General features: G+C 47.3%; 2 protein-coding genes across 2 annotated transcripts; one reads left to right on the forward strand and one right to left on the reverse strand.

The window, feature by feature from the left end:
- The first annotated feature begins 6,672 nt into the window (after positions 1–6,672).
- On the forward strand, positions 6,673–9,294 carry LOC119291749 (xyloglucan galactosyltransferase KATAMARI1 homolog). Its single transcript, XM_037570560.1, has one exon. The coding sequence runs from the start codon at positions 6,980–6,982 to the stop codon at positions 8,972–8,974; it is 1,995 nt and encodes a 664-aa protein (XP_037426457.1). The 5' UTR covers positions 6,673–6,979; the 3' UTR covers positions 8,975–9,294.
- Positions 9,295–14,165: 4,871 nt separating this feature from the next.
- On the reverse strand, positions 14,166–17,978 carry LOC119294014 (KRR1 small subunit processome component homolog). The gene is made up of 12 exons (XM_037572304.1): positions 17,646–17,978; positions 17,440–17,516; positions 17,223–17,333; positions 16,790–16,858; positions 16,050–16,106; positions 15,928–15,966; positions 15,713–15,823; positions 15,541–15,623; positions 15,402–15,462; positions 14,880–15,023; positions 14,708–14,791; positions 14,166–14,560 (listed from the first exon to the last, which is right to left on the reverse strand). The coding sequence occupies exons 1-12, from the start codon at positions 17,854–17,856 to the stop codon at positions 14,510–14,512; spliced, it is 1,098 nt and encodes a 365-aa protein (XP_037428201.1). The 5' UTR covers positions 17,857–17,978; the 3' UTR covers positions 14,166–14,509.
- Between the last annotated feature and the right edge of the window lie 765 nt (positions 17,979–18,743).

The raw sequence follows: 18,743 nt of genomic DNA on the forward strand, positions 1-18,743 counted from the left end.
CGTCGATGATTCATGGCGCTCTCCACTTCAGAATTTGTAACGGACATTCTATCCGAATCCTCTGTATGAGGATGGTCCGGTGTCGCTTCCGTGTTGGCCTCCGTCCTCGAGACCGGGTCTGGAATCCGGCTAGTAGAGGTACAGTTGGCAGGATCCCCTGACATAGTCCGGCGGATGTTCTTTCTACTAAAGCACAATGGATGTGTCAAACTTTAAGATGACAACCGCGGGGCGTGTTTAAATCCATACCTCCTTGATGACGGCTCCGCCATGTTTCTGTTCGCCTTTCTTTTTGAAGGCCTACCCGGCACGGGCGCCCCTTGTTGGCGAGTCACCTCGGGTTCGGCTTTTCGCGCCGATCGTCTTCCCTTTAGAGCATAAGAATTGTGCGGTGGGTAAGACGAAAGGAGTAAATCTTTCCCGGGAGATAAGTCTCTTGTTTACTTACATGCGATACAGGAAGGAGGCCGGGATAGTCAGCAATGATGGCCACCTCTGTGCCGTCACAGCTCGCCTGGTGAAACACCCCTTCCACGAGCTCCACGAATATATCCGGATCCTATTCAAATCCGGGGTCAAGGGCTCGGTTACGGTCCTCTGACTGTGGTTCCGGGCTATGGAACTCCCTGGTTATTTTCCGCCATTCCTGTTATAAGTAGACGGAGTAAATATTTATGAAAACAAAGGCTTAGTGAATGAATAGAATAGAGTAATGGATGGCAGCTCACCCAGCTGGGAGGGTTGTACATGGAAAATCCATCCCCTGGCTTAATGCGGACGAACTCCTCTCTTTCCCCCTTGTATAAATCGGGCAGTATTGGTGGTGGAGTCCGGACCCTTTCGACCATAGCGGGTGGTGTCGTCTTCTCCATTGAAGTGCCACATGGGATGCCCTCGGTATTGGAGTGGCTGAACCCCCCGCATTATGGATATCGCCATAACCTCAACTATTGATAATCCGGACTGAGCAAGTATTCTTATCTTGCTCATCAATTGAAGGATCTCCCTGCTATCTTCCTCTCTGGGGCTCCGGGGACGCCAGTTAAGGCGTTTTCTCAGCGGAGCGTTTGTAAACTCGGGAAGACCCATTCGAATTGGGTCGGGAAGGGAGACGTCCTCAATATAAAACCACTCGGAGGGCCACTCTCCGGGTGCCTTCTTCGGTGTGCCGGATAAGCATTCGGTCCCGACGATGCGCCATATCTCGGCTCCGCCCACTTGGAATATTGATCCCCCTTGATTACGGGGGACGAGGCAGAACAACTTCTTTCATAGCTCAAAATGGGCTTCGCAGCCCAGAAATAGCTCGCAAAGAGTGACGTAACATGCAATGTGCAGGATGGAGGCAGGTGAGAAGTTGTGCAGTTGGAGGCTGTAGAACTCCAGAAGCCCGCAGAGGAATGGATGGATTGGAAATTCGACGCCCCTCAGTAAATAGGAAACAAGGCATACTCGCTCCCCCTTGGATGGGTTGGGAAAGTTCTCTACTTGCTCCCCACCATCGAAGGAAGCCAATCCGGCTCGAACGGTGACTAGATATGCAGGAGGTAGAAACTCTTGGGTCTGCAACTTCACTAATCGGACGTGGGATACGGTACACTCTCCCAATCACCCGGCTTGGTGTTGCGGGAGCGGGAAGAAGAGCTGCGAGCGCCAGCCATGTTGGAGTGGTTTTTTCGGGCACGCTCTGATGATTCCTCGCTTGGGGAAGATGGTGTGGATTGGATCTGAAGATCCCCGTCTCTTTAATAGACAATTTATTTACATGGCTAGGGTGGCAAATGTAAAAATGCCCCGACTTCTCGCATTCGCTCGACATGTGGAGGCTGAGACTGTTAAGGTGCAGAAGCCGATGAGCATAACATTAAATGGGGAACCGGGCACTGCTATTTACAACAGGTACTTTGAAAAATTCGGCGAAGGAACCCGCCTTGCAATGCCGAAGACAATCTGTGCGCCGAACTTAGCGTCATTGAAGCCTGCTCGGGGGCTATTGAGGGAGTCCCGGATTAAGGGGTCCTCGGATAGCCGGACTATATGCATATGTCGGACTGTTGGGCTATGAAGATACAATATAGAAGACTTCGCCACGTGTCCGGATGAGACTCTCCTTTGCGTGGAAGGCAAGCTTGACAGTTAGGATATGAAGATTTCTTTCTCTGTAACCGACTCTGTGTAACCCTAGCCCCCTCCGGTGTCTATATAAACCGGAGGGTTTAGTCCGTATGACAGGAACAATCATAATCATAGGCTAGCTTCTAAGGTTTAGTCTCTACGATCTCGTGGTAGATCAACTCTTGTAATACTCATATCATCAAGATCAATCAAGCAGGAAGTAGGGTATTACCTCCATCGAGAGTGCCCGAACCTAGGTAAACATTGTGTCCCACGCCTCCTGTTACCATTAGCCTTAGACGCACAGTTCGGGACCCCTACCCAAGATCCGTCGGTTTTGACACCGGCGAAGGCATTAATTGGATCCACGAGACGGAGTTCGGACGATGAGAGGAAACCTAGCTGCTTGGGAGATTTTTCTTGGGAAAGAGGAAAGTTGTTTCTTGTGACCCGAGATACTTTACCCTGGAGGCTGAAGCATATAGGGTTCACATCTTTTTATCATTTCTTCGCCGCCACGTATATGCACCAACAAGCCGCACAATTGTACTGTGCTTGGTGGTGCGGTGTCACCATGTCAGAGTGTCGAGCAAGAGGATCTTCCCGGCCACATATAGGCCCTGTTTGGTTCCAAATAAGTCACCAACTTATAAGTCGAAAAGTGAAAAAAGTGACTTATTTTGCCAAACAGACCTGACTTATAAGTCACCCCAATTTATAAGTCATAAGTTGCTCCACCCCAACTTAAAACTTATAAGTCACCCCCTTTTACATGGGTCCTACCATCTGCATGATGTTGATTGGTGTGGGTAGGTGTGCCAGGTGACTTATAAGTCAGGTGACAACCAAACAGGCTTGACTTATAAGTCACTGGTTTTAAGTCACCTGACTTATAAGTCGGGTGACTGATTGGAACCAAACAGGCCCGTAGATTCATTGTTCACGCTTCACAAGAGTTAACATACATCCGTACCGGGAGCAGTGTTACTTAACTATCGGCACCAGTATCTTCCCATGCAAGTACAGTGGCACTAAGGCCCTGTTTGGTTTCAAATAAGTCACCAATTTATAAGTCGAAAAGTGAAAAAAGTAACTTATTTTGCCAAATAGACCCGACTTATAAGTCACCCCACTTATAAGTCATAAGTTGCTCCACCCCAACTTAAAACTTATAAGTCACCCCCTTTTGCGTGGGTCCTACCATCTGCATGATGTTGATTAGTGTGGGTAGGTGTGTCAGGTGACTTATAAGTCAGGTGACAACCAAACGGGCGTGATTTATAAGTCATTGGTTTTAAGTCACCTGACTTATAAGTCGGGTGACTTATTGGAACCAAACAGGCCCCAAGATCTTAGGGACCTGGACGTGGCCGCGCCGAGCCTCGACAGGCTAACATGGGACGGGAGAGGCGCGGGACTTTTCTAAGCCGAAACTACTTCACAGCCGATGCGAAATGGACGATTCATGGACGATTGATGATCAAATGGCCGTGCTGGACTTCATTCAATATTTTGATGGCTGGATGTGTAGAATCGTGCAGCAGTCGTGCATGGGTGTCGTTTGTGTAGCACTACTGTTTCTAAGCCATCGTCGGTCAGTCAGAGAGAGATAGAGAGAGAGACAGGACAGCAGTGAGCGGCAGGGGCGGCCATATGCACGCCGGTGATCGTGGGCCCAACAAACGTCGCATTAGCAGAGAGTTCCAATGATTTTGTTTGCTCGCCGCTTGGATCTTTGTTTACGCGGCCGAAGACTCCTCCGTCGTGCGTCCGTCCGGCCGGAGACTTCTGTTTACAATTACACACGCATATGCATGGAGACAGATCAGGGCAGCGTTCGTGAGACCCACTCGGCAGTCATGACGCCCAGGCCACGTAGTACGTTCCTAGTAGTAGTAGTAGTAGGAGTACGATATTGGAAATGATGATGGTGGTTTGGGGGCGCGTGGGCCTGACCGGCCGGGAGGTGTGGGAATGATGGGGAATTAACAAGATCTCGTAGTGCATGTCCTGATCAATCATCAGGGCCTTGATTTGATCGAGCTTGCGTCCCCTTTGTTTAACCTTCCTGCTTCCGTGTCCTGCGCCGCGTCTTTGGTTAAACTGCCTTCACCAAGGAGCCCTGGGTACCAGCACGAAAAGAAAAGAAAAGGGTCGTGGGCTCCTCCAAAGTTGCAGGCAGCCGCAGTTAATTTACTGCGACGTTCTGCGCATGAGCAGAGCCCAGCGGGATCCATCGAGTATACTATTCCGTCGTGACGCTGCTGCCCAGCGAGCAGGACCAACGGGCCGGGATATGCGCCGCGCAGGATCGATGGAGACCCGACCCGACCCGACCCGACCCTTGTCGAGCACTCGCTGCCGCGGGGGCCGATTCGGTGAAAACAAAACAGGCGTCGTCGGCAGCGCCCCAGGCCCCAGAAAATTACCTTTTCTGTCCTTGTTTTCTCTTCGGATCCGCTGACGGGCTGAGGCGCGCCGCGGGAGAGCACGGCGGGTGCCAGCAGTACAGCCGGTGGCGTCGGCGCGGCGGCCGGCACGTCACCGCCTGCGCAGCGCGCGCCGCTCATTTGACCGGCCACCGACGATTGTCGCCGGCACGCGCACGTTTTGGCCGCGGCAGGGGGCAGTCCGGGAAAGCCACCTGCCATGCTGCCGTCCCAGATTGTTTTCTGCATACAACAAGAACCGTCTCACACGTACAGTACTGCTTATGCGTGCGGCTTTGTGCTGCCAAATCTCTCCCTTTTCCCACCAAACACGCTTTCTGAAACTGAAATATGCCATCCGTTGCGTACTTCTTTCTAAAATCTGATGAATCCAAGTTAGAATTTTGGCCCCATTTGGGTTGCCTCCAAATTCGTCGGTGCGCATGTCTCCTCTAGCGGTGTGGTCGCCTCGACTTGGCCATTGTGGCGGAGAGGTACATGACTTGTCTTTCTTTTTTTGCCGGGGGAGGTACACGTCTTGTCCACACCCAATAATACGCTCACGAACATAGCTACCTCTACCAACAGGCATGGTATTTGACTTCGTTTTTTATTACTATAATGTCATCTCTTTTGACTTACTCCAAGTCACGATCAATGTGCAATGGACCCTGTTTTCTTATACGGATAAATGTACCCTGTGTTTGACTTAACAATGGATTTAAAAGACGAATACAATTATACATTCACTTCCGGTTAGTACATTGGGATGCACTCTCTACTCACACGTCAACTCCCGGCTATGGATGCTGAAAATTTTGCAGAGACATGCGGATCTGCTCCATTAGAGCATTTCTAGCTTTTCCTCTATAATTATTTTTGCACATCGTCTACCTTAGGCCCAAGTTTTATTTTCCAAAGGGAGGCAAAAACCACCGCCCTCTGCATCGGTAAGATGCATACATTCATTCTTATTAATTATTAATTAGAGTACATAACAAAGACATGAAATTAACACCTACGGCAAGGTCAACTCTTTCGAATCAACACCTTTAAGAAGGGATAAACATCCTTGCGCCGCCATCGCCACATCCAGCTGTAGACGGAATGAACAAACATTTTCATCCTGCTTGTCGAGACCAGTCAATGAAGACCAACACACAACAAGTAGACACTGTCTTCAACAAGGTAGGGGCACACGTTTATCGTTGCTGAGCCCGACTACAAGGTTGAGACCAAAGTTTCAGCACAGACATGAAGTGGTGTCTCAATCAGCTTCTTGATAGATCGTTCAATAGTCGCATCCGCTAGTACTCCACGCCGGCCCAAAAGGGTGCTAGCAGATTGGTGGGGCATCTTCCCGCCTTGGACCACCGCCATGGACGCCAAGGGACGCCCATTTCCTTGCGCGGAATCTGGTCGATGCCACTCCACACCGGTTTGGGTTGCACTGTAGAATCCACAATACCATTGGAGCCGTTGCCCCGTTAGTAGATGCCAGCGAGGAACTGCCATTGCACCCCTTACTCATTAGCGTCGGACATTTCCGTTTATGCCACAAACCTTGAAGTGCCCCTTCTCAAGGCACCTGAAAGCGCCTGCCTTCGTCTCTAACAAGATCTCCTTGCAAGCGGTGGGGCTGCTCCGAGCCTGCCGCCCGACGGCCAAACTCAACCTCCTGGAGCGGTGCCGACGACCCCTCCGAGCATGCTCGCACACCGGGCTTGTCTGAACCCGCAGACAAGCCCGAGCCAGAAACCACTGGACACTTGGTCGCGTGTTGGAACAACGAGGTGAGTGATCGGGGGCTAGCGGCCATGGAGGCGAACTGGAGGGGTAGGGGGTGGCCGCCGCGGCCGGAGTGGCAAGCGGCGGGGAAGGTGGACGCCGGTATCGGATTGACGCACGAGGAGGGAGGTGGGCAAAGAGAGAAGAGTGTGTGTGTGATGAAACGAGCTTTGACTGCACAATTTTTATATCATACTCCAAGAAAAATAAGATGAACCCCCTGATTATAGTACCTCCCTCCTTCCTACCGACACGCCCCCACGGCATGACGCGCATCGAGAGACGGCCGGCCGCCACGTCTTGCCCACATTTATTCCCTCCCCCGTCTTCCCATCCCGGCATCCCACCCCCCAAAATAAGACGGTGTTCAAACCCCCAAATCCCACACCGGCCGCCACCAAAAGCTCCGCCATTCCCATTCCCATTCCCATCCCCAGCGATAATAGGCCTCCTCCTCTCCCCCTAAACCAAAACCAAAACCAAAACCTCCCCTCCCGAGTCCGACCGGCCGATCCGCTTCTCCCGCGCCCCGCCGGTGGAGGTTTCGAGGCCGGTGCGGCGGCGGGATTCCGGCGGCGCTGGCCCTCGGCTGCGAATCCGGCGTCGGCGCGGCGAAGGCGCGTCGTGCGCGGGCGCCTGCTGCTGCAATGAGGCGGCGCTCCGTGCTGCCGTCCCACCACGACGACGCGGAGAAGGGCGGCGGGAAGCCGCCGCAGTCGCGCCTCTGCTTCCTCGCCACGCTCTGCGTCATGTTCTGGGTCCTCATCTTCTACTTCCACTTCTCCGTCCTCGCCCCCGACCCCGACGCGCGGCCCGTCGCCGTCGCCACCCAGGCCCGCATTGCCCACGACCACCTCCCGGACCGCGTCTTCAACCACGACGGCCTTCTCCGCACCCCGCCCGCCGCCGTCGGCAAGGAGGAGGCGCCCGCCGCCGTCGTCGGCAAGGAAGAGGCGCCTGTGGCGGTCGTCGGCAAGGAGGAGGCGCCCGCGGCTGTCGTCGGCAAGGAGGAGGCGCCCGCGGCCGTCGTCGGTAAGGAGGCGCCCGCGGCCGTCGTCGAGAAGGAGGAGGCGCCCGCCGCCGTCGTCGAGAAGGAGGAGGCGCCTGTGGCCGTCGTCGGCAAGGAGGAGGTGCCCGCGGCCGTCGTCGGCAAGGAGGAGGCGCCCGCGGCCGTCGCCGAGAAGGAGGAGGCGCCCCCGAAGGAGTACCCGTTCCAGCGGGCGCTCAAGATGGCGGAGAACGCGAGCGACCCGTGCGGCGGCCGGTACATCTACGTGCACGAGCTGCCGCCGCGCTTCAACGAGGACATGCTCCGGGAGTGCCACAGCCTCAGCGTCTGGACCAACATGTGCAAGTTCACGGGCAACGACGGTCTCGGCCCGCCGCTGAGCAACGAGGACGGTGTTTTCTCCAACACCGGCTGGTATGCCACCAACCAGTTCGCCGTCGATGTCATCTTCGGCAACCGGATGAAGCAGTACGAGTGCCTCACCAAGGACTCGTCCATCGCCGCGGCGGTGTTCGTGCCCTTCTACGCCGGGTTTGATGTGGCAAGGTATCTCTGGGGGTATAACATTTCGATGAGGGACGCTGCGCCGCATGATCTGGTGGATTGGTTGAGGAAGAGGCCCGAGTGGAATGTGATGGGTGGGCGTGACCATTTCTTGGTTGGGGGAAGGATTGCGTGGGATTTCAGGCGATTGACAGACGAAGAATCTGACTGGGGCAACAAGCTGCTGTTCATGCCGGCTGCGAAGAATATGTCAATGCTGGTGGTGGAGTCAAGCCCATGGAATGCCAATGATTTTGCGGTGCCATATCCGACTTACTTTCACCCTGCCAAAGATGAGGATGTTTTCCTTTGGCAAGATAGAATGAGGAGCCTGGAGAGGCCATGGCTGTTCTCATTCGCAGGGGCTCCTCGTCCTGGTGATCCAATGTCTATCAGAGGGCAGCTCATCGATCAGTGCAGGACATCAAGTTTCTGTAAATTGTTGGAGTGTGACCTTGGAGAGAGCAAGTGCCACTCCCCAAGTGCAATCATGAAGATGTTCCAGAGCTCTTTATTCTGCTTGCAGCCCCAGGGTGATTCCTATACTAGAAGATCTGCCTTCGACTCAATGTTGGCTGGCTGCATACCTGTTTTCTTCCATCCTGGTTCAGCATATGTCCAGTATACATGGCATCTTCCGAAGAATTATACGAGTTACTCGGTCTTCATCCCTGAAGGTGGCGTCCGTGATGGAAATGTCAGTGTTGAGGAGATACTGAGAAGTATCCATCCAGACGTTGTCAAGCAGATGAGAGAAGAGGTTATAAATCTCATACCAAAGGTGATATATGCTGATCCAAGGTCGAAACTGGAAACGCTAAAGGACGCGTTTGATGTTTCGGTTTCGGCAATCATCAACAAAGTGACACAATTGAGAAGAGATATCATCTCTGGCAGCGAAGATAAAGATTTTATTGAAGAGAATAGCTGGAAGTATGAACTGTTAGAAGGACAGCGGACAGTTGGACCTCATGAGTGGGATCCATTCTTCTCGAAGCCCAAGCCCAAAGACAAGGGTGCAGATTCTGGTAATTCATCAGCTGAAGCGGCCAAGAATTCTTGGAAAATCGAACGAGGAGACCAGAATTAGACCGCACAGCTGACTGCTCTTAGAGATGAGCAAAACAGCTATCCTAGCTGACGGTGCTCTGATGCAAATCCGCGGTAAAGAATCCTTAGATGCTGTAGCCTTGGTGATCATGTATGTTGTTGATGATCCAGCCCCTGCAGCCGGTGTAAGAAATGTTACCACCAAAAGTCCTTGAGAAAATATGGCACATGGCCTTTCCTTTGCCTCTACAGATATACTTTTTCATACTAGAATTTTCATTTGTTTCGTTTGCCCAATAACGCTATGTAAATCCTTGCAAGATCTAGTGGTATGTCAATTTTGTTGCTGTCCTGTTTTCAGCATTCTGTCTGTTTTATCACTCTGGCCGCATGGCTTGGAATTTACTACATACACCATCGTTTTACATGCCCAATTTATCAAAAGAACTGGGAGTCTGGGGCTGACAAGTGGCTGGATCGAGCCTTGCTCCGTCATTGTCAATGTGTTCCTGTTCATGGCGTGTAGCCTGTCTGCCTGATCATGTGAGAAGTTAATGTGGCCATGTGGGACTAGTTTCCTCTTCACCAGTTTGCAAAGCAGAGAAGAGCCCTGCCATTGTGATATCACTGTCCTGTTTCCTCACATTTTGGTTTCATTTCATCAGGCTGTGGGAATCAGAGCTCCTGTGCCATTATTGAGAGAAGAGTGAGCTGATTTCACCAAGAGACAGTAATGTTTCATAGTTTGCTCATGGGAGTCGGCAGCGTCTTCCTGAAACAACAAGATGAGCATATACGCAGTGGATTCCTCGGAGTCCGAAGGATGAGACGAAAGAGAACCGGCTGCTCCTCAATATCAGGTACTATATGCTTGCTCTCTGAAGACCCTCTTTGCTGCTAAAAGTTAGAATTGACAATTGAAAATTCCAGTAATGCTTAATCCGTATATGATAATGCAGTTTTCCTTCCCCTTGTCTCTTGTTGAGAGTGGTCCTTGCTGACATAAATGGGGAACAGATTTGATATTAGGTCAGCATATAGTACCACGGATTTTATACTTACTACCGAACTAACCATGACTTATACTCAATTAAAAAAACAAAAACCCATAACTTATACTGGCAGGAAATCCGGGAATCCTTGTCTTTGGAGCGGAAATTGAGGCCTTCGTCATGTGGAAACAATCCAAGTTGCTGTCAAGTCCCAAAGGCCAGCCAGGTCCATCAGCAACAGCGAGCGAAAGCAGGTGCAGTACTGCACTGCACGTATGCTCATGAACTTGGGCGGTCTGGCGTGAAAAAGCGCGGCACCGTCCCGGCCTTTGGGATCTCGGAGTTGGGTCCATTTTGCAAGCAAAGAGACGGTGGTGTCGCCTCAAAGCATGGAATCCAATCCGTTCCAATCATGGGTGGGGAGGTCGTGGCATGGAAGCGCGCGGTTTGTTATATTGGGTGGCGCAGCTTTTGAGCCGTAATCTTCTTTTGTTTTAAGCTCCCGAGTCTGATGAGATGATTATGGTTATGACAAAGCTGCTCATGTTTTACTACTGATGCTACTTATGTCGTTTTGGAACATAGTCATATCAGTCATATTTTATATAGAGTAAAATGGATCGTAAGTCCTAAAATTATTGGAGGCGTGTCAGTTTAGTCCTACAACTTTGAAACTGCAGTTTTAGGGCTATTGGAGATGAGGTATGTCAGTTTAGTTATATAACTTTCAAACTGCAGTTTTGGGTGCCAAAACTATGTAACTTTGTTCATCTCATGTCCTAAGTTGCTTGCATGGCTAGCATTGATCCGCCGACGTGTCGCTTGAAGATGCTTGGACTGTTGTCATGTTGACCCATGGGCCCACCAGGTTAATTTATGGAAGATAAATACGCAAGAAAATCCCTAGAGCGTTGTCTCGCCTCATTCTCACGCCCTCGTCTTCTCCCACGCACAGAATGTTCATAGGAGATAGTACAGAGGCCGTTAGTAGCATCATGGCTTGAGCTCCAGCGAGGAGAGTAGACTAGTCATCTCAGCCTCACCCTGTAGTAGCAGAACGACACGTCGTACGTCCAATTGCTACCCACTTGTGGCTGCTGTTGGGGTCGCGTCACTCTCGACGACCTTTGCGCCAGCTTCGTGGTTTTCGTGCACTCCTCCGCGATCTGTGGCAAGGGTGCCAGGCACGCGCGCGCGCACACACACAGAGAGGGAGGGAGAGAGAGAGAGGCAGGATAGCGTCCTCCATCCCGACTGGCTCGGGGTCTCCCCGGCGGTCGCGCCGAGGGAGAGAGATGTCATCCTCCATGCCGTCTGGCTTAGGGTCTCCCTGGTGACCATGCCAAACTTCTCGACGAGGCTGCCCTGCAACTCATGGCCACGCAGGTGGTGGCATGCCGGTTGCAACACACATTGCGATGTTGTAGAGTATGGACCACTTCTCATGACGTAAACACATATAAAGGGCTCATTTGAAAAAAAAATGTACAATAGATGTTGGCCATGCAAGTTTAGGACCAGAGATGAACAAACTTACATAGATTTGGTACCCAAAACTATAGTTTGAAAGTTATAGGACTAAACTGAGACACCTTCAATAGTTTTAGGATCTAAAACCGCAGTTTCGAAGTTCTATGACTACACTGACATACCTCCCATAGTTTTAGAATCCATGATGTATTTTACTCTTTTATGTACTCTCGCCATCCCATTACATCCAATATGCTCACATATTGAAGGCAATAACGTCTTATAACTTATACTATGGGACGGAGGGAGTTAACATTTAGCTGATATGAAATCGTAAGTTTGGATCTGCTACCTGTGTCAGGGTTTATGAGTCATTTTTATATTTTGGATCAAAGTTTAACCACATAGTATTTGGTTACCAAAATGTTAATGCATGTAACAAAAAATTATATTGTTTGATTCGTGTTTGAATGTAAATTTTCAATGATATTGCTTTTGTTATGTATAACTTATATTCTATTAGTTGAAATCGTGATCAAAATATGATCAAAAATACGAGGGGACTAGTAAACCAGGACGGAGGCAGCTGCAAATCTAATCCCTTTCGGCTCCGTCGACCAGCTCATGGATTCTCCTCCCCTCTGCCTGACGCTCCGACGACCGGTGACGCAGAGGGGAACCTTGGTGCCTTGGCTCTGGGTTGTAGTTTAGGTTAAATTATTTTCAAGGATGACGACATCTCACCTTCAAGTTAGTCCTTCGGGCTTCAATCCTTCTCGATTTTGTCCATCAGAAGATATTTGATGGAGGTCTGATGTAGTTTTCAGTCGTCTCCTTGGGGCGACGAGGTTAGATATCGCCCTGCATTCACGATGATGACATATGGTGTCAGGCGCTCCAAATCAATTCAAGGGTTCAACGACGACTACTGCGGCTCCGGGGCGTTGATCCTTAGGGGCATGTGCACGCAGACTTTTGGCTGTCATCGACAAGGTCAGGGTGGTTCTGGTAGGTAGCGGCAACAACAACTCGTTTTGTTGGAGGTAGTTGTCGTACGATGGTCTCAAAACTTGATTTAATTTTTATTGTGTTGACGATGCTTTGTAATTCTGCTGAACTTTTATAATAGGTCCTTATCCTTTTCACCAAAAAATAACCCCCTATCCATACAACAACTGTAGTATAGGGAAATGTGGACCCAAAAAGCTCTTCAATAATTTAATAAACGCGTAAAAGAGATTACAAGATCTCGTATAATCTTCGAAACTTCTCGTCTACAAAATTTATGGTATTCTGTATAATCTCCAAAACTTCCCCTTTATCTACAGGAAGATGGCCCATGTGCGGGGCGGGATGCCCTTGGTTTTTCCATTTCACCTTTTTGCCTTTTTTCTTTTCAATTTTGTTTTTTCTCTTCTTTAAAATAATCAAGGATTTCAGAAAATTCCTAATTTTAAAAAATGCTAATTATAATAAATATGTTTAAGAAATCATAAAATGTCCGTGAATTCAACTAATGTAATGATTTTGAAACTATTGGGAAAATCATAAAATTTCCGCCTATTTATAAAATGATTGTGATTTTATTTCCGCATATTAAAAAAATGATCATGAATTTGGAAAAATGTTCGTGAGTTCAAAATTTGTTCATGATTTTTAAAAAAATGTTTACAAAATTCAGATTTTTTCCCCAAATTTCGAGGAAAGTTCATTGATTAAAAAAATGTTAGTGGACTAAAAAATGTTCATCAAAACAAAATAATGTTCGTGAATTTCAAAGTTGTTCTCAAATTTCAAAAAAATATTCACGAGTTTCAGAAAATGTTTCCAATTTTTTAAAAAAAATGCATGAATCTGTAAAAATATGTTTATCAAAGTCAAATAATGTACATGATTTGTAAAATATGTTCACGAATTTATAAAATAAGCATGTTCTCATAAATGATGTTTGAGAATTATTAAACAGTACATAATTTGAAAACATGTTCACAAATTTGAAAGATGTACCGAAAATGAATAAAAATAGAAAATAGAATAAAGTAAAAGAAGATTTTTTTTTGAAATAAAACTAATATTAAAGTAAAACAAAAATAATAAAATAAAGAAAGAAGCAATATGAAAAAAAAGGAGAAATCGAAGATGAAAAAGGCAGAAAAGAGGCGAAAGAAAACAGAAAAAAGGTCTCTAACACCATCCCAAAACCGAAAAGAAACTTCTTGGACTGGCTCAAGTGTACGCTAGGAAGGGCGGGAGGGTACTCGTTTGGTGGCTAACACGGGACCTACGCGCTAAATAGGAGACCACGCCCCGTGGTCTGACGCGTCTTTGCTGAAGTGCGAGGCAAGATGGCTGGCCTATTTGACGCATGCACTTTTTTTTTCTGCGGGTTGTTTTGTTTTTTTTTCATTTTTCGTTTTTCTCTTTCTTCTTTGAGATTTTGGTTCCTTTTTTTCGTTTTCGCATTTATAAAGTTTTATTTATAGTTTTCGCAATATACAGTGAACATTTGTCTAATATACGGTGAACATTATTTCAAATATGGTGAACATTTTACGTTTTTATGTACATTGAGCATTTTTAATATAAGGTGAACTTTTTTCAATTATATGGAACATTTTTATAACACTCCGAACTTTTTTATTATACATTGAACTTTTTATATACACCGAACTTTTATATATTATGAGATAACACATAAGGAACAATTTTTTTTAAAAATATATATATTTTTCTATTTTTAACAGGTTATAAAAATATGTAGCTCCTAAAAAACAACAACCGGGTTTCCAGCTAAGACTCCCTGTTTGACGCCCACGGGCCTCATACATGAGCTCTCGTCTGAGAGCAGTGTCTGAAGGTAAACCACAAATCGCCCACAAAAACTTTTCGAGCAATTCATACAAAAGGATTCCTAAGAAAACATTTTGGTTCAAAAAGCAAATATCGATCTATTCGATGGTACGGTCGACACGATGGCGGTGGTTCGACTAACTCAAAACTAACATAGCCTCTATCAGCAAGTCACTGACGCCGTGCATTCATATCGCGCACGGTTACTCGGGGTTGGATAATTTCTGCTTCTCTCTGGGGCGTGATACGTACAGCTTGTTTGTTCACACATTTTCTTGTGATCCACCCTTTATGCATTCCTTCTTTGCCTTGTTCTGCAAACAGAGCAGATTCACAATCATGAGATGACCGTCCAACTTTCTTCAGTATACAGCAGCAGCAGCAGCCCACACTCGAAAATAGGTTAAAAATGGTTGGACAAGATTTTGTAGCAAAGCGTAGAACAACGAAAGCGGTGTTACCTTTGAGGGCATGGCCACTATATCGGCAACCTCGTTATCCCCACTGGTGGCCATGGCAGACTCAGATGAACCTGCAGTGCTCCCCTGAAACAAAAACAACCAGTGCTTAGTAACTAATACAAGAAAAGGTGGATCATACTGACAGAAAGAAAACACAAAAGGGAAACCTAACCTTTGGGGGAATAGATGCAGCTTCTCTCTTTCTTTTGTTTCCATCCACTTTCTTCGATTGCTTGTCCGGCTTCTCTTGAAGTTTCTTTGTCGAATTCTTTTCGTCACTCAGAGAATACTTGCCATTCTCAAGTTCAAGATCAGTCTACAGTATCCATAATGACAAGATATTATTAATCAAACAGTATGTAAAGAAGCCAACATTTCAGTTGCAACTGCTACAATACAATACCCACACAGTACAAGGAAAACATGCAAAAATCTACATAGCATGTGGGTTGTTGATTCTACTAATTCAAGTAGCATGTTGTGAACTGCACTGATCTTAGAAATTAACATGGAATGAATTATATGGTCAGCTGCACTGCTGTAGGATGGCCAGCTCGAATGAAATCACGAAGTTCCATGACAGGACTGCTAACCACCATAGCAGTTCATGAATTGGTGAAGAAAACAGTATACCAAAAACTGTAAAACAACTGTAATAGCACGCGCTAGAAACCAAAAAATAAATTGAGTTCACCTTGCTAGGCTGCTGCGGAGATGGAAAGGGTGTGTATGGCTGCTCCAGTTTGATATTCTCCCTAGAAAACAGCAAGCAATGAGCAGGCATAAGACGCAACCCCCACTTTTCAGTATGAAATACGGTGCAAATTCCTTACTTCTCATACTTCGGTAGAATCCTGCCCCAGCTTTCATTAGCCAGGGCAGGTGTTTTAGCCGGCTCACGTTCTTTTTTGAGTTCCTGATTATAGTTAACAAAAACTGATAAGTAGTCTCAGGCAATAGGCATACACCTTAACAAAACACAGGTGATAAAACCAAACCAGTCACCTGAATGTGATCCAGTGGACCCTTTATGTTATTCATGCAATCCTCTGCAATCTTTCTGACTTGTCTTAGTCCCCTTCCGTCAAGGGAACCCATGGCAGCAACAGTATTTCCCTTTCATGATGGTCAATATTTAAGCATAAAGAGTAAAAGGTAGTAGACCTATAAATCTGTACTGTAACTTTGATGAAGTACTAAGGTTGAAATTATGGAAAAACCTGAACTAAGATGTAGCAGCCAGTCAAATTCTCTAGGGCCTGTAGTGCAGAAAACAAACATGTGAACACAAGAGTACATTAAAAGAGACACAACAACAGGACAAGAACCATATGAGTGGTACCTTAAGGGTAGACATATTAGGTCCTAACAGACGGTCTCTCCGTTCAGAAAACCTTTTCTGTACATGGCACATTATTACTGTACTGAGGATATCAGAGCTAAATTCATCAAGAGCGGCAAAAGAAAATGATCTAAGGTCTAATTTAAGATAACACCATAATCTAAATCACACCAAAAGGAGAAATATTAAGTTGTACAATACGAAACAAATATTTTTATAATTGGATTCATGAAATTGTTATGGAGGAGACAGATTCAGCACACGCATTTATGCAACTATGTGAAACACAGTATACATATATGGAGCATATGTGAAAAAGGCAACACTGGAAACTACAGTGACCTTGTAAAATTATGTTATGAGCACAATCATCTGACATAAAAGTAATTTAGGGGTCTCATCATAAAAATGGATAAAAAAAAGTAAAACAAATACAGCACACAGTGCATATAACAGATGAAAAACTTCCCAACCCAATTACAGTGTATTAGGTAATTCTGAAACAACAAAAATGCAATTAAGCACCCAGAGTCTAGAGAAAGGGGAATAAGCTAATGTTTAATACAATTATTTGATTGGTTCTGCAACCTACTTTGACAATTAAAAATTTACTTATATTTTTCTTCCTGTTGAAATATTTGATAGCTAGCAGAGAACCACAGAATGCAGCAATAATCATGGTAAAGTCAAAGCAATCTGTAAAACTGCAAGAGCTGTAGTCAATTATGAAAGAGTCTTACCCTATTCCGTACGAGGTCACCAATCTTAATAATATCGCAGGTCATATCATCGTTGAGTATTTTAATCGCCTGCAAAAATCAGTACAAGTTTAATCAGGGATGAACAACTCCCACAAAATATGATCGAGTTGTCAGCTGCTCAAGAATAGGAATGGCACACTATTACATACTAAGGAATGTTTTTCTTTTCAATTATAGAGTACTCAAATTCTCATCCAGTAGTTACTTGCCCAATGAATCAGATGGGCAAAAATTAAGACACAAGGACGGTTCTATTAGCAATTCACTGGATATAAATTGCCGCCCGCAAGTTAAACAAACAAAAACCTCCATGAATCAGATGGGCAAAAATTAAGACACATGTCAGACAGAGTTGCAAAGAAGTTGAAGGGCTTGATCGATCAGCAACAAAGCACATGCATGTGTAGTGTACCTGATGTACAGGGACACTCCGCGACAGGAGTCTGGTCAGGTCCCTTGCCTTGACAACAATGTACGGGTCCCTGGTCTTCCTGGTGGTCGAAACCGTCATGGATCCCTCACTCTGCACACGCACGTTTGTACAACATCATGGGACTGACCCCAAATTTTGGATATTAATTAATCTATCTACTGCTTGAAGAGAAAGCCGAAACAAGTGATCAGCGTACCAAACTGAGCTTGCACGAGACCCCGTGCTCCTTCAGTGCGCCCTTGACGACCGGCCACGCCTCCAGCAGAAACTCCTCTGCACCCGAACAAACAAACAAACAAACAGGACACCTTAACGATCAAATACGGCTCAATTCCATTGAATCGCAGGATGGGGGAAGGGGAAGAGGGTTGAGGGGGGCGGAGTGAGTGGTCGGTCGCATGCCTTTGTCTTTGGCGAAGGTGGTGGAGAAGGAGGTGGTTTCGAGCAGGGCGCCCTCGCTCGAGGAGGGCTCGAACTTCTCCGCCTTCAAGCGGTCGGTGCTGCTGGGGCCATCCTCGTCCCACGGCTTCCCCTTCCGACGCTGATTCTCCCCCTCCGTCGCCGCCGCTGCCGCTGCCTCATTGGTTCCGCCCTCCGACGCCATACCGGACATGCTAGCTTAGCTAGGGTTTAGTTGGATTTCGATGGATTGGAGCGCGAGGAGGCGGTGTGGGTTTGGGAAGCCAGGACGAATTTCCAGTCGGAGGGCCTGGAGGGGACAACGCTGATTTTGGGTTTGTTTGGTTTACCAATAGGGCAGATGGGCATGGCACAGTAATCTTTTTTCTTAACGGCAGGGGGTAGGAACGAGCGAGGGTTTGCAGCCCCGCCGCCGCTAGGAATTTTTTGTCCCTCCCCTCCTGCTGCCATCTTTTTTTTTTTTGCATGATAATATGTGCCTTATTAATAAAAAAAGATTCAGTTACAAGCCACGCAAACATCGACATTACAGTACTGAAAATATAGAATAATCCTATGCAAAAAATCAGCGCATGTCCCTCTCCACGAAGGAAAAGGAGACAGATCACCTATTCACCCAAACTCGACGCGGCTCCATCGCTGATCAGCAACTTTACGGACCTCCAAAGTAGTTTGCTTGAAGCAAAACCATTGCCGTTGAAAGAATCAGACCAGGGCAACATGTCCCTGGACACGTCATCGAACTTCAGAACTGACACCCCCACACGACTATGACGCCGGAGGAGGAAACCAGAACTGTCAGCCTTCAACCACAGACCCAACACAAGATGCACCATCTTCCAGCTGTCACTTGCGTAGACAACCGTCTACGCGTACTCCTGGATGACAAAACCTCCCTGCTCCACCATGACATCGGAGACAACGCCGCAGCAATGGGGACAGAGCAGAAGGAGATACACACCTGATGGAGTCACCGCCGCCGCCTCGCAGACACCATCCATGAACTCTAACACCACCGATCTGAAGGATCGGCAAACACACGTTGCCATCAACTCCGAGACGCCGCCATGATGAGCACCG

The sequence above is a fragment of the Triticum dicoccoides genome, chromosome 4B, assembly GCF_002162155.2.
Source record: "Triticum dicoccoides isolate Atlit2015 ecotype Zavitan chromosome 4B, WEW_v2.0, whole genome shotgun sequence".
Classification (NCBI taxonomy): domain Eukaryota; kingdom Viridiplantae; phylum Streptophyta; class Magnoliopsida; order Poales; family Poaceae; genus Triticum; species Triticum dicoccoides.